Here is a 14,727-nt window from a genome sequence, read left to right as displayed (position 1 = left end):
GGCCAGATGCTATCTAGCTCCAGCCCATCAAAAGAAGTCTCTGCTGAACTCTCAACATAAGCAAACTGGACAATTGCAGCTCTCCAAAGATTTCAGCCAAAACAGGTGTGGTAAAAATCACAAATGTTCCCATCCAAAAGGTCTTACAAACAAGTTGTAACGGACTGGACTTCGTCCACCAAAACACCAAAGCCTTCCCTGAAGGCAGGTTTGCTGTAACAATCTGCCCTGTTTTCCTAACTTTGTGACCAACAGGATCTATCAAATGACTAGCCTATTTTACAACGGATACATGTTTTTCTACCTTTTACACTGCACTTAAGTAAGGCCATGGTCTTTAGACCCAGGTCTGTTACAACCCGATTAATAGCAAGAATACTCAATCCAACAGAGGTAACTACAAATTATCTTTTATCTTATGGACTAGCACTGAAGTATGCACCAGGACTGTTCAAAAAGGACACCAGAACTAGGGCTGACACCATTGTCATCAAAAAAATCATCTCCGTGTTCTTTGCCAACACAAATAAACCCAGTCCTGAAGGAGATCAGTCATTTCAACTAAACAGTGACTTCAGCTCCTGCAGCTCGATGACTACATTCCCCTAGAATGATGAATGGAGGTGTTCTTGAGGGCTGACTCAGTGCCTGGCAGCAAAAAGAGATGAGTAACTACCTTTGAACCAGTTTTTGTTCTAGCACACATATCAATAGCACTGCCAAAGACTACAGAAGTGAGAATAGCTACAGTATCAGAACCTCAAAACACTGGTCTGAACTTACCAATAGTTAATGCCAAAGATCCTTCATGTATGCCTAGTACTGCTGCAGCAACTAAGTTAACCATGCCCTCAACTGACAGCTCAGAACCACATTACTAGTCCCAAACCAATTCTGACCTTCATTAGGAATAGTGAGGACACAAAGCCTCAGCAGAGAAAATGTGAATTCATATGCAGCCATACATAACATGCAGAATGTCCTGCCTTAGTAAGAAAAAAAAAAAAAGTGTTACTTACTGTTTTAGAATTTAGAGGATGACATAATTAAATAGCTATCTATATTATTATTTTTTAAGTTTGGGATCAAGAAGATCCAAGACAGCTGATCTTCCTCAGAACAATTACTGTAAATTGCAGTGAAGGACAGAGTACAAGAGAGAAGTGTAATTTTAAATTTTACTTTACTTAACTTTTAAATTTTTAAATTTTACTTTACTTAAATTTTAAAAAAAGTACAAACTTTTTTTAAACTTTACTAGCCAAGAAAGAAGAACTCTAACTCGCTCACTATGAGGAAACTTAGCAAAGAATTAACTTGGCTAACAGGTAAAAATGTGTTCTGAAGAATATCTGAGGATGTCTAAACTGGACAACAGCTGAGAGAAACTGCACAGGAGGAGAGGTGCTATGCCGCCTGTATCTTTGGTACAGACATAGAGCTGGCTGCTAATTCATCAGCTGTCAGATGATTTGCTTTAGGCAAGAAGTCTGAGCAGAGAAGGGAAATTAGCAGTCACCCACAACAGAAAGTACCTAAGGACAAGCACTCAAGCATTGCCCTCTCTACGCACCCTTAGTTTCAGCTAGGCAATTTGCTGCTGCTTTACTGTCTCCATACCTGACCCTGCACATTAGCAGAGCAGGTTGGGTTTGTGAAAAGAGTTATACCAAACTAGCAATTCATGGAGGGAATGGGGGGGACAGCAGGAACAGACAGACCAGGACACAGGATGGGACATGACACATCAGGAGAAAGGCAAAATGTTATTTTTCTTTTTCAGTTTATAGTTACAGAGCTAGAAGTGCAAGTCCCATTTTGGGAAAATGTTGTGTTAAAAGTGTTGTGCCCTCTTCCCTGCTGCTGTACCGTGCTCCACAATAGAAGCTGAACAGGAGGAACCCAAATAATTTGGGACTGTGACTGCAACTCATTTGTTTTTAATTTGTGTATTAGTAATGTGCCTACCGAAGCCATAAGAGAATACAACAGAGCTCACGTATCGATTTGTGTCCATCTGTTATTTGGAGAAGAGGGGCTTCACTTCAGCATTCAATAGAAAGACAATTATACACAATGAACAAAATAGTCGGTTCAAAAAAATGTGCTGCCAATAAATGACATATTCCAGTGAATAAAACCACCCTTTTCAAAATTCTGGCATTCTGCAATATGAAAATAAACCCTAAGCAGAAGGAAAAGCAAAGCTTGCCACCTACTGCCCAATGACATAATATATACTAGTATTGTCTATCTCCTTTTTAACAGGCTATCTTGCCTTTGAAACTCATTTCTCTGACTGAGAACATACAGGATTGCATCGTCAATTGTCTTTTTAATAAAACAGAAAACACAAAGCCTATGCATGGAATATCCAAAAGCAGTCTTTTCGTTTAAACCAATTTTAAACTGCTTATAAAATCCCTGATAAGCATGAAACATCATTTATCATAGCATCTGAACTGATGAAGATTTCCATTTAATATCCTCCAATGGTGCTATAGGCTTTAATATGACCTCAGCTACATGATAAGTTTTCTGTATAGAGAGTACTTTAAATTAAAAGAATTATTACAACAGATAAAGCCTATCAGAAAAGATTTTTTTTTCCTGTACACATATCTGGAAGAGATATTTTTAAAGCTATAGATTGCATTAGTAATAAAACAGAGCTGTAATGAAGACTGGTTTATTGCAAATACTTCCTTTGCCCTGGAAATTCCATGTCTCAACAGCAGAAACGATGCCTTTTGTTTTCAAGCACTGAAAAATTCTCTTCAATAATTACAATGTTTCAGTAAGCTATTAGTCTGGAAGCATTTCTCTTCCTAACATACCACATATAGAGTCCTTTCTGAGTAAGGGTAGGACCCTTGCTTACTGTAGGAAGTTGCTTAACTCCAAGTCAAGCAGTCATGATTCAATTGCCTACATAACTTCTAAGCACACTAGCAGACCTGCCTTCACTTACAACACTATCTCTGCTAGACACTTCAAATTAGCTAACAGTCCACCTTCTGGTCCTCCAACACTTCTCTCTAAGGCACTGAGATAATTCAGGGAAAATTTGCTAAAGAGGAAAATCAACAAGGATATAAGAGGAAAATCAACAAGGATTTACTGCAGAGTCCCTCTAACAGACTGCTGGCTGGTTACAAAGTCTTAACCAGTATTTGAACGATAACATCAGGAGAAGATCCTGCTTTCTCCAGCTGCCCAGTGTTCTTCACCATTTACACTCATGTCTTAAATCCACTCATAAAAAAATAAAAAAATGTATCTGTCACTCACCAGACAGTGGTAAACAGTAACACCCAAAACTCAACATAAGACGACATGAGTAATAAACATCCTTGGTAGTGGTTAGATTAGCAACTGATTACACATTGTACAAAACAAAAGTTTTGGATTCCTGGGAAGAATTTATCAATGTACTAGGACACATGTCATATATAATCTTTATGGAACTTAGGTAAAGTGGAAATCGCTTCGCAGTAGGAAAAAGTCTACTTCACAGTGAAGTATTCAGACTCTAGCACTGAAGAAAACAAGTTTACTAGAGAAGACGTATATGTCTGTTGAGGTTCCTAAATCATGAGCAGAACAGGCCATTCATAGATGAGAAATCAATGAGGCATTTGTGATTAATCAGACAGGCTCAACCCTGAAAATACATCTGCCTTTGTCTAAGACCAGCACACATAATTCTCCAAATGAAGATTCTTGAACCATCCAGTTATCTGCTACACTATCAAAATGATAAGATTCAAGTAAAACCCCTGAAGAGGGGTTCTTTCTGTCTCAGTTATCTATGTAATAAGGCTGTTAAGAATGAATTCTTAGTATAGGCTGGAAGTGTTAAGAAAATACCAAAGTTCATATTAATACTCAAGACATACAAACTCAGCTAAGAGTTGCAGCTAATTTTATTTTAAAGGACTGAAGATCAAATATTAAACAAGATTTCTGATACAAAGACCAAAGGCAGACACTTCTACAAACGTAGTAAGCTTTTTCTCCAAGCTTAATATAGGTAAAACAGAGGGGAAAATATGCCTGGGTCAGTGATCATTTGATCATTACAACACTACACAAAACCACCTACATTTTTCTAAAGACAGAATAACGTTAAATCATATTTCTATACCTGAAATCAGTAATAAACTATTCTCACTTTGCTTTTCTTCCTTCGGTACAGATGTATTTTGACATTAGATGTTAGTTTTCCAAATCAACCTACTGAAATCTATTGCCAGAGCTCTAAAGAGTGAGGAATGAAAATAAAAACAATTCCTAGTAGCTTATTGACCATACAACCTCCAAGGGACATGGCTACTACCAATGTTGATTTTATTTCAGCCACATCCTTCAATTGCTACTGTTGCACAGTAGTTCGCTTAGAGGAACAAATGTTAACCTGTGTGGGTTACTTTTACCTGTTTGGGAAAAAAGTCTCAGTCACGTATAAAATCATTACATAGCTGTGTGGTATCACAAACATTTTCTAATAAAGCAACCTTTTTAAAAGCAAATGTCTAAATGCCTAGAAAGACTTTGTGCCACCTGATAATGTCATTATATCAAACCAAATTTTAACATACAGATACTCCTTCCTAAAACTGAAAACCCAGTCATGCTATCCATGAAAAACTGTGTTCCTTCAGTCCCCTGCAAGCCACTGGAAGAAGTTCTTATGATTGTTTCCCATCATCTCCTAAAATAAGTGCTGGATGATAAATGGGAAAAGTTTCAATAGTAGTACAATTTAAAAAAAAAAACAAAAACTGGGAAAGCCACACTGGAAAAGAACATACCAGCTTGCAACACAGTAACAAAGAACATTTGAACATTTAGAACTACTCATTAGACCTCCCTACATATGCCCATGAAAACACTGAATGGCCAGACACACATTTTTTTAAGGTAGAAAAAAATATTTTTAAAACACTATGGTTTGGAATGGTCGCTTACAGTCTTCTTCTCAACTAAGCTGAAAGCACCAGTATAGTTTTAGAAGTAATTTCCTGAAATTAGTGCCTCGAAAACAAACGCAGCAATTTCTATATACATGGAGTACGCCTAAATCATTATGTCTCTATTTTGCTGTTATTGACATACATTAGCATGAACATATTCCAGTAACACTCAAAAGAAAAATAACTTGACAAGTTAATGAAAAAGTCAGGTTTATCTTGTGAAGTGTGTTCAATTTGCCAGGATTGTGGGAAGGAATGTTACATTGGCATTCTCAAAAGAACGTGTGTTACAGGACAATATGGAGAACTGACCTGCATCAACATTTTTCAAGTCAATTAGAAAGAAATCAATAACCTAAGAGATAATAGGATACACTACAGTTCCTTGCAGCAGGCCTCTTGTTAAAAGCATTGTGCAAGGGCTCCTCAGAATCCACCCCAAATAGCCCACAATTGAAAATTAACTTTCTCGATTCTCCCTGGAACCACCTTGCATTAGTGAACCCATAACATGTACACCACAAGTCCACTACACGTTACAAGCTTATACTGAAGAGCTGCAGTCTTCAGCTTAACACTGCAGACAGACAACCAGTCTTCCACCTCTGACAAACCAGTAGGGGCTCAGGAACTGCTGGAAAAAACCCACCTCTGACCAATGGAATTAAGAGAAGCAGTTACAACTCAATGTTGCATTGTGCTGAGACAAGCTTACAGGATTTAAATGGCCCTTTCTTTGAATAAATCAAACAGCCGTGGCACTGGGCTCTAGGATGATAGAACCTAGTAGACCATGACTTGCAGACATGGGTCTGTGGTCATATCTTAACAGCATAGTCATAGCTCACCCAAGGATCTGTTCAAACCCCTCTATACACTCAGTATCCTCAAGTACACACTTAGGTGTATCAGCCCTGAGCACAGATACACACATGTGCCTAAGAACACAGATTATACCCCAAGTTGCACCAAGAACAGGAAAAATCATCAAAAATGTTAATACAGAATATTTTGCTTAGAATCAAACCCACTAATTTTCCAAGATACCATCACTGGAATTACAGTTCAGTTGCTTACAGCTCCAGTTCCCCTGTGTAGCCCAAGAAAAGAGATGGTGTCTCCTCCTGAAGAAGGCAGTGTTATCACACAAGTTCCTGGCTTCGAAGGAAAAGAGTATCACCAACAAAGAATGAAAACAACTGAACTACAACTTTCAGAAGTTAAGAAGTCATCACAGACTTTCTAGTTTCAGCTTGGATTAAAGTTTTTTTTGTTTTGTTTACTTGGGTTTTGCTTGATTTCTATGAGATGACAAGCTCAGTGCGTGAAATGAGCATGATTAATCTTTTTAACCTGGACTTTAGCAAGGTCTTTGACACAGTTGTCTCCTTATATAAAAATTGGTGAAATATGGATAACTGGCTACAAAGTGGGTGCAAAAACTGCCTGGCTGAATAGGTAGTATTCAGTGATACAAAAGCCAACTCACAGGAGGTTAACTGGGTAACTAATTGTTTTCCTTAGAGATAGATACTGGGACCAATATGGTTCAACAACTTTATTAATGATCTAGAGAAGGGGGGAAATGCGGTCTCAGCAATTATACAGACTTCAGGTTTGGAAGAGCGGCTGTTATACTGAGGGCCTGAGGGATTTTGACAAGCTGGAGAAATGAGCTCACAAAGTTCAAAGGCAAACACAAAGTCCTTTATCTGATACAGCAACTCCACACAACAGTGCATATTTGCTGCTGAAACAACTGGGAATCAGCCCCTGACAAAGTGATCTGGGTGTCCCAGTGGACAAGCTCAACATGAGTGACCAGCACACTCCGACATGAAGAATGGCAGTCATATATAGGGCTGCATTAACAACAGCCATAGCCAAGCAAGTCAAGGGAATGATCATTCCCTCTATCCAGCACTTGTGACACTGCATCAAGTACTGTGTCCAGTTATGGTCTCCCCAAATCATGAAAGATACTGGCACAATGGAGCAAGCCCAGCAGAGGGCCACCAAGACAGTCAGGGACTAAAGCATGTAGCATATGAGGAGAGATTGAAGGAGAAGAGTTTGTTCAGCTCTTCTGAACAAAAGAAAAGGCAGCTCAAGGCAATGATATTGCAGTCTACCACTGCCTCTTGAGACTGGAGAGACCTGAGCCAGAAGACTGGTTCAGACTTCTCAGAGACTTAACAGTGGAAAGACAAAGGGTAACAATGTGCAACAATGGAAATTTCAACTACGAGAATTTTTTTTCCCCTGAGGGTGGTCAAACACTGCAACAGAAGCCCAGAGATACTGCGAGTTCTCCAGCCTTGCAGCCTTGAAAATGTTCAAAGCTCAACTGCACAAAGCCCTGAGCAACTTCTTATAGGCAATCCTACTTTAAGTGGAGAGTTGGACCATATTGCCTCTACTTCCAACCTAAGTTCTTCTATGCTTCTAACACCAACACTACCCCAAAGTCCTTGCTTTCCTTTTAAAAACATGTTTCCCTAAAAAAAAAAAGTCAAGGTCATTTTGGACAGAAGTTTAATATCAGGTCAAGAGTTTCCATAAAGTATTTTTAAAACAGACCTCACAGTTAAGTTCAGGTGCAGAGTTCTACAAACTAAAGAGTAGTGATATTTCACTTGCTTTGTAGATCTTTAGTACAAAAATCTATCATAATGGTGATGAAAACGGATGTCCTCCAGAAATATTCACTCTCACACTCACTATTAAGCTTTAAAAAACATTTCTTTAGCCTTTTTTTAGACCATTACCTGGTCAGCCATCACATAAACCAATCTCAGAACCGCAAGTTTTAAAAACTAAATTACATATAGTCAAACAAAAAAGAACTAGTATGCAAAACAGGAAATTTTAAAAAAGCAGTCTCTAATATTTTGCAGTAAACCTCAGCCAAGAGTCTAAACCACACAAAGTCAATAACTTTTACAGATTATTTTACATATATATGTAAATATATAAATTACAATTATCGATTATAAAAATAATACATTCCATTTTCAGTTATAACTGTTTTTCATTGCTGATTTCAGTAGGGTCACAACAGCATGCCCAGTCCTTCTCTCAGTCTTTTTAATTTTTTCTGTCTGAATTCACTCATGCCAATTAGTAAAAACTGGGGAAATACTGGACAAAATACTACATCCTTAAAAAGTAGGAAAAAAAAGTTTTAAGACACAGGTTGACAGGTTCACTAAAATTAGCAGGACACACCCGCCTGTAATAGCATCGGACAGGTTTGGAGGGGACCTCTTAGGAAACATTTCTAGGGGCATCAGACACAGCAGCAAAGTCTAATCTGTCACCTTAAGTCCGTACATCCACCTCTCCTTTGATGAGCTCTGCTTTGCCCAACACAAAACCAAACTGAAATTTCATCAACAACTGCTTCCAAAAGAGGCTGAAGGAGCAATGCTGTGACACTTCACTGTAGCATTGAGCTCCAGCTGGTTGGTGATGTACTCTCAGTGACCATCTCCAAAATTGTACTAGAAAGTTCCCTTTAAAAAAAAAATAAATATTTTCTGTTCCCACAGCTGGTAAATTCAGAAAATCAAGCTGTTGGAGCTATACTGTTGCCAACAAATGAGAGAATGAGATGTGAAAGGGACACCCAGAGTTACTGGAGAGCTATCACAGGAATTCAGGACCACAAAGCATGTCTGGTACTGAGATCAGAATTCCCAACAGGTTCAAATAAGCAGTAGATTTTTGTTTCTGAAACGCCACTTGTTTTCAATTACAGCTATCTACATCTTCTGCTAACATTCTTCAGACATGAGTCCTTGTACCTGATAGTATCCATCTTCAGCCCAGGGCTATGAGTGACTTTGCAAGTCCTAACTGCCTGTGTGATAAATCCACAATATTCCAGGAAATCAAACTCTCTCCAGGCTTCCTTCTGTTCAGCACCATATTCTTTAAAAAACGGTATCTGGGAAGAAATAAATTAATTCCCTAATTCCCTAAGTATCACTGCCACCATGATCTCAAGAAAACATGTAAGAACACATCTTGATAACTGAAGTTGGAGAAGTTGCATTCATATACAAAACAAAAAAATGACAAGAGGATAGCAAAACAGAAGCACTGTAGAGACAAGCCTCCTCTAGGAGTTTATTTTGGTGTTCCAGGTTGGGTTCTGCCTTGACTCTCACCAGTCCTTGACAGCTCTACATAGCAGCAGTGTCTAGATCAGCATAGCAACTGCACGGACAATGCATGATTCCAGTCCTGCCACAACCTTTCCCTGCATTTCTAGGAGTGGGAACAGAAAAAAACCATTCAAAAAAATACCTGCGCAGCCTCACACAACATACTAGAGCTCAAAACTTTCAGAGGAACTGAAGCAGGAACTAGCCTGTTTGCTCTGCACCAGGGGTAGAGACCTGACCTCAGAAGGATCTTTCAGCCCTGTAAACTGTTCTAATAATCTACTCAACAACTGCAGCTAGCACTCATTTCAATACTTGTAACTAAACATTGGCCTTCTGCTGCTGCAATTTGTACAACTGCTTTGGTTTGTGCAACAGCCCATTTCATATACAGCTCCTATGTCTGTTTCCTGCCAAGGTTGTAGGCTGGCTTTCTCATGACTCCAAAAACACAGTTTTCCATTTTCCCACTCTATTACTAAGCTGGATGAAATAGACTTACCTTCATGTGATCGCAAAGACTAATAGTCCCATTTCTGTAAAAAGGTCTCTTTACATGTAGAAGAAAATCCATAGGTGGAGAAAGGTCACATGAACAACAAAGCCCACCTGGGTTTAACACTGCTTATGGAAGCACAGAGGCACTTTGGATAGATAACAGATGACAGTTTATGTTAGTCTGAAGTTGCCTTCTCTACATCTGTGATGTTGTTTCATGGAAGCAGGAACAGATATTTTGGTGAAGCATGGCATGCTGTATGTACGCTCTAGAAACACTTGAGCATCATAACCTGGCATGTTATGTAGTAGCATAGAAGAATATCAGTTGATCATCTTCTCTTTTCATACAAAAGGAATCCTTTATCCCTCAACTCTGCCTTTCCAGGAATAATGGAAAATAAGTCTTCTCTAGAGGCAGCCACAAGCCTTCTAAGGACAGTTTCAGAGTGCTTGGAAGAAGAAAGATTTTTTTTTTTTCAGGCAAAAAAACCTGCATTCTTTTTCTTTTTTTTCTTTCCCTCTTTTCTTTTTTTTTGAACTGTATTTTATTACCCAATTTGGACAACTAGCCTTTATCACAACAGGAAGAATTCATTGAGAATGCTTGTGTGTGGAGGGAGGGAGAAAGAAAAAGACACACAGTACACTCTATAGGAATCAGTAGTGATAAGACAGGAATTGTCTGGCCTCTTTGTACTTATTTCCTGCTTTTTATTTCCCACTTTATGGGGCTAAGCAGAGAAGCCAGGTCCTGAGGATTAGCAGTCCCACTGGTCTGGATGGGAAGGAGCAAAAAAAAGCCTACTGATTTTACTGTTAATTTCCCCTTCAATAACTTTTGCTTCACTTATAGGAATGAAACTGGGTTTAGAATACTATAAAATACTAAAATTGGGTAGCAATTTTTCTGTCCTTCAAGACTGTAGATGTATTCGTTCCTAAAGCCCACCCTGCCTCACCTTACACCTTTCTCAAAGAACATACTAGCTAGAGTTTAGAACTCCAAGAGAGCTTAGAGTTTAGAACTCCAAGAGATAAGTCCCTCTTCCTATTACAGAAGACATGTACGAACCCAGTTTTGCTTGTGGCTCCACAGTTAGATGAGCTAGGACAACAGTAAAAGGAACTGGAAAGGTTTAAGAGGAAAGAACCTGATAAAGAGGTTACCAGACAATAAACATCACTGGCAGCGCCCAGTGATCTCTATTCTCACATGCAGCTTTGGAGAGGTGTGGCAGGATGTACCTTGTTGTCAGGAGCATATAACTACTCAGATGCAGACCTCTATAATCACACACCACCCTTTTCAGGTTCATTTTTATAGTTTTGGGCACAGGAAAACAGTTTATTTCTCAGTCCTGATAATCTTGCTCTGGAGGCTACAAGTGAGATGGGCTGCACCCTGCTTACAGCTACAGAAAAGCAACACCTGTTACAGGGCATGAACACTTTTTGTTACTGACTTCACCTGGAGAACTTGATGGACAGTAGTTGCTGCAGACCCCTAGAACTGCCCACATTCACTTTGACTGCCACTTTCCTGTGCACCTCCCTCCCCCTATTTCATCCCTGAAACAAGTTAAGGTCAGACACATTAATAAAAAAAAAGTATAGTTAGAGAAATTTCAGACCCACTTGAAGTATCTAAACTAATGAAAATAACACAAAGTCTAAGTCACAAGCTATTGAAGAGTCAGAGAAATAAAATTCTTTGAGGCGTGTTTCTTTGCTACCTGTGACAGGCAGATAGAATTATGAACCTCAAACACAAGCAAGCAGAAGTATCAACTGTAGTAGAGCCATACACACTTATTTTTAGAAAGAAAATATAATGCAAATGGAAGAAAACTCAGAACACAAGCACCAAATCTTACTCTCCTCAGTTATGTGAGATATTGAAATTCCATGCCAGACTGTTCTAGGTTTAACTCAAAAAGTCACTAGTGTAAATTCAGAATAACTCTTCTGAAATTTGTATAGCATTGCCATTCTAAGGAAAATAAAATTGACTGACATTACAGGATATTCTGTTCAGGTGAGATCTGGCTCATAAGCAACAGAAGCTTGAAAATCCACTTAAGTCTGACAGTTAAAATAAAAACTTCTTTAAAAATAATAATAATAAAAAAAAATCTCTGAAAGTTTCCAAGTATGATTATTTGAAAATACTTGCAAGCAACAATGTTTCATAAATCTAACATACTGGACTGCTTTGAAAGCAAAGAAAACACTTACTGTGGTTGCATTTGCTGAGGTAACCCAACAGGAGGCTTCTGCTTGATGGTGAATGCCATCTGAGTCATAGGGCCAACCTTCGGTGGGACCTGCACCTTCTGAGAGAATGTCTGCTGGGCAGCCTGCTGGGGTATGGGCCACGGGGGAACAACAGGGCTCCGGCCTCCAGTGGAAGATGTCTCTTGCATGACTGTATCCTCACAGGAAGTACCTTTTGTTCCTGGTTTACACACACAAAGCTGAGGTCGCAGGCACATCCCTCCATTTTGGCATGGTGGTGCACAGTTAGCTAAGAAAAGACATTTTAAAAAGTACCTTTGAAACAAAGCGTGAACAAAAATGCAAACCTTCCCCATAATAAAAAAGGCATTAATTGCTAACGATAATTGAAGTAGGAGAGCGCAACATTACTAAGCTACACAAAAGATAGTATATAAATTGCTGTAGCTTTTACTGCTTTCCTACATAACACAGGTACAACATTTGAACAATTCCAAGTAAAATGCTGATGAGAGAAAGAATGGGAAATGAACAAGTTAAATCAAGAAATATAGCATTATTTCAAACCTTCCTGTTAGCAGTCTTTATACCTTCCTTCCTTCCCTGCATCCTCCCTCCCCATACTTTCAACAACTAAACTGCATCCAATGAAACAATATTATGCAGATCATAGATTTTACTACTGGTCTAGGCTTGGATTGATTCTCTTACTGTTTAAAATCACAGATCCCCCATAGGTAGTAACTAGAAGGAATCCTTACAGTCACATTATAGATGACCAAAACAATACAGAGAAGCATGAGGTGATTCATCTCTTCCCCCTCTAAAGCCCAAATGAAATTGTCTGAGGGCTCGCAGCATAAACTGCTGCTATGAAGACATAGGGGTTGACTTCTTTGAAGAAAGAGACAAGCCCTTGTGATTAGTCTGACCTAGCTTCTACACCTTCTGTGTACCACCACTGAAAAGGGATCAGATTATTCAAAAGACAATTCGCTTTCAGATACCTGCCCTCAGATAATACTAATTACACTGTGTTGCTCTCTATCTGCTGACTATAGAAGGAGTCTGAATAATCAGCCTAGACTCAACAGCCAGCTTGTAGACCTAGTTAACACAGGATCAATTCCACTCTGAAGAAGCAAGAAACCTTAAGAAGCAAAAATCCCACCAAAAAAAAAAAAAAAGAAAAAAAGAAAAAGCAGTTGCTGATTATATGTGTACATAACATCGCAAAGGTATGCCTAATTTCAAGATTTTGGATGCTTAAACTTACAGTGCTATCATATTTAGAGAATGTTAAGATAAGACAAAGATAGCAAAACAAATTATCTTATCCAGTAGATAAAATTTAACAATATAACCATAATATGAACCTAAAAAGGTTCATATCTTAAAACATAACATGTGATTCTGCATCATATTCAAGTACATCCAGCTGCACAATTACTTTATATTTTCAAAAAGTCAGTCCACAGCCCTGGTCCAAACTGGAATACTTGACACCTCAAGTTTTAATATATGTATTTATATATTAAAATAAACACACAAGCATACATATGAAATAACTTATTAGGATGGGACTGTGTTAATTTGGAGGAACAGTTTGTCAAATAATAATACCATCTGATACAGATGTACCATGTATACCTCTCATACATGGCACCATAATTGACCTACAACTTTAACTTCAGCTTTGCAGGGGGTTCTTCTCACATATACTTTCACCCTCCATATGTTGTTCAGCAACATATCTCCTTTTCAATACTATTTAGCTGAGCTAGCTTAATTGTATATTATGCATCTCCCTGGCAACATAAAGAGTAATCATTTGCTTGCTTACATTTCTGGGGTTTTTTGAGAATATATTTCGTCTTTGACTGCTGGAAGACTGAAGACCATTTTCACTGTAAACTTGAGAAGGGATTTACAACAAACGTATGTTGTAGCACACAAGCCAACTCTTTCTTGTGTCTTGCTTTTAACACTAGATTTTTCCTATGAACAGTAAAAATTCACTTATATGCACAGGACTGAAATTAATTATACCTTTGAAGAATAGATTCAGAAGCCTTAAATTCTAATTAAGTTTCACTGGCTTTGGAGAGACTCTAAGACCAGAGCAGTAACCCCCATCATTCAGGTCACCTGTGGAAAATGTCCCAAGATCACAGTGAAACACCCTGTGCACAGCTGGGAGTGCTTTAGAAAAAAAATCACATAAGCATATCTGTTTAAAAAAATAATAATAATTACAGATTTTCCAAAGTCCCATTTTAACATTAACACACATTCATACTGAACATATATTTCTAGAGATTTACAGTCACCCATGAATATTAAGCTCTAAGATTCTCAACAAGTTATTTAAAAAACAAAAATCAAACAGAGGCTAACAAGACCACCTCAAAAGTCAATAAACAAAATATCCACTCTGCTAGGATACTGATCACTGTGTATCTAATTCATAAAGGTGAAATAATTTAAACACGTATGAATGACAACCCTGAGAAAACTGCAACTTTTTTTCCCCCCCATGTAGTTAAGAACCTAAGCTGTGCTGCAAAAGCCTAAGAAAACCTAAGTTTCCACTTACCAAAGTGAACATAATAAGGCTGCAATGAATTTAAAACTACACACCTGAAAATAGAACCTGTTTTGAAATGACCTTATCTTTTTTACCCAGACTTGAAGATTCTTACTTCACTGACAGCAATGTAAACCCTGAAAGTTTCTCAGCTGTACCTACACGTCAAGCACATGAAGCTCTGCAAGGACAGACAGTATTACTCTAGCTGGCCTTATAACAAAACAAGCATCAGCAGATCCAGCAACTATGTTATAAA

The 14,727-nt window shown here is 38.3% G+C and overlaps 1 protein-coding gene across 5 annotated transcripts in view; it reads right to left on the bottom strand.

Annotated features, from left to right (window-relative positions):
- The window catches only part of LTBP1 (latent transforming growth factor beta binding protein 1), a 196,637-nt gene that overhangs the window by 168,893 nt on the left and 13,017 nt on the right, over positions 1-14,727 (bottom strand). For all 5 annotated transcript variants that reach the window (XM_080408153.1, XM_080408152.1, XM_080408151.1 and 2 more), the window contains exon 3: positions 11,882-12,170. In XM_080408153.1, coding sequence (XP_080264279.1) covers positions 11,882-12,170 — 289 coding nt within the window. The remainder of the gene's footprint in view (positions 1-11,881; positions 12,171-14,727) is intronic.

Source organism: Falco punctatus, assembly GCF_963210335.1.
Source record: "Falco punctatus genome assembly, chromosome: 12".
NCBI lineage: Eukaryota > Metazoa > Chordata > Aves > Falconiformes > Falconidae > Falco > Falco punctatus.
This window is presented reverse-complemented; position numbering and strand designations above follow the sequence as displayed.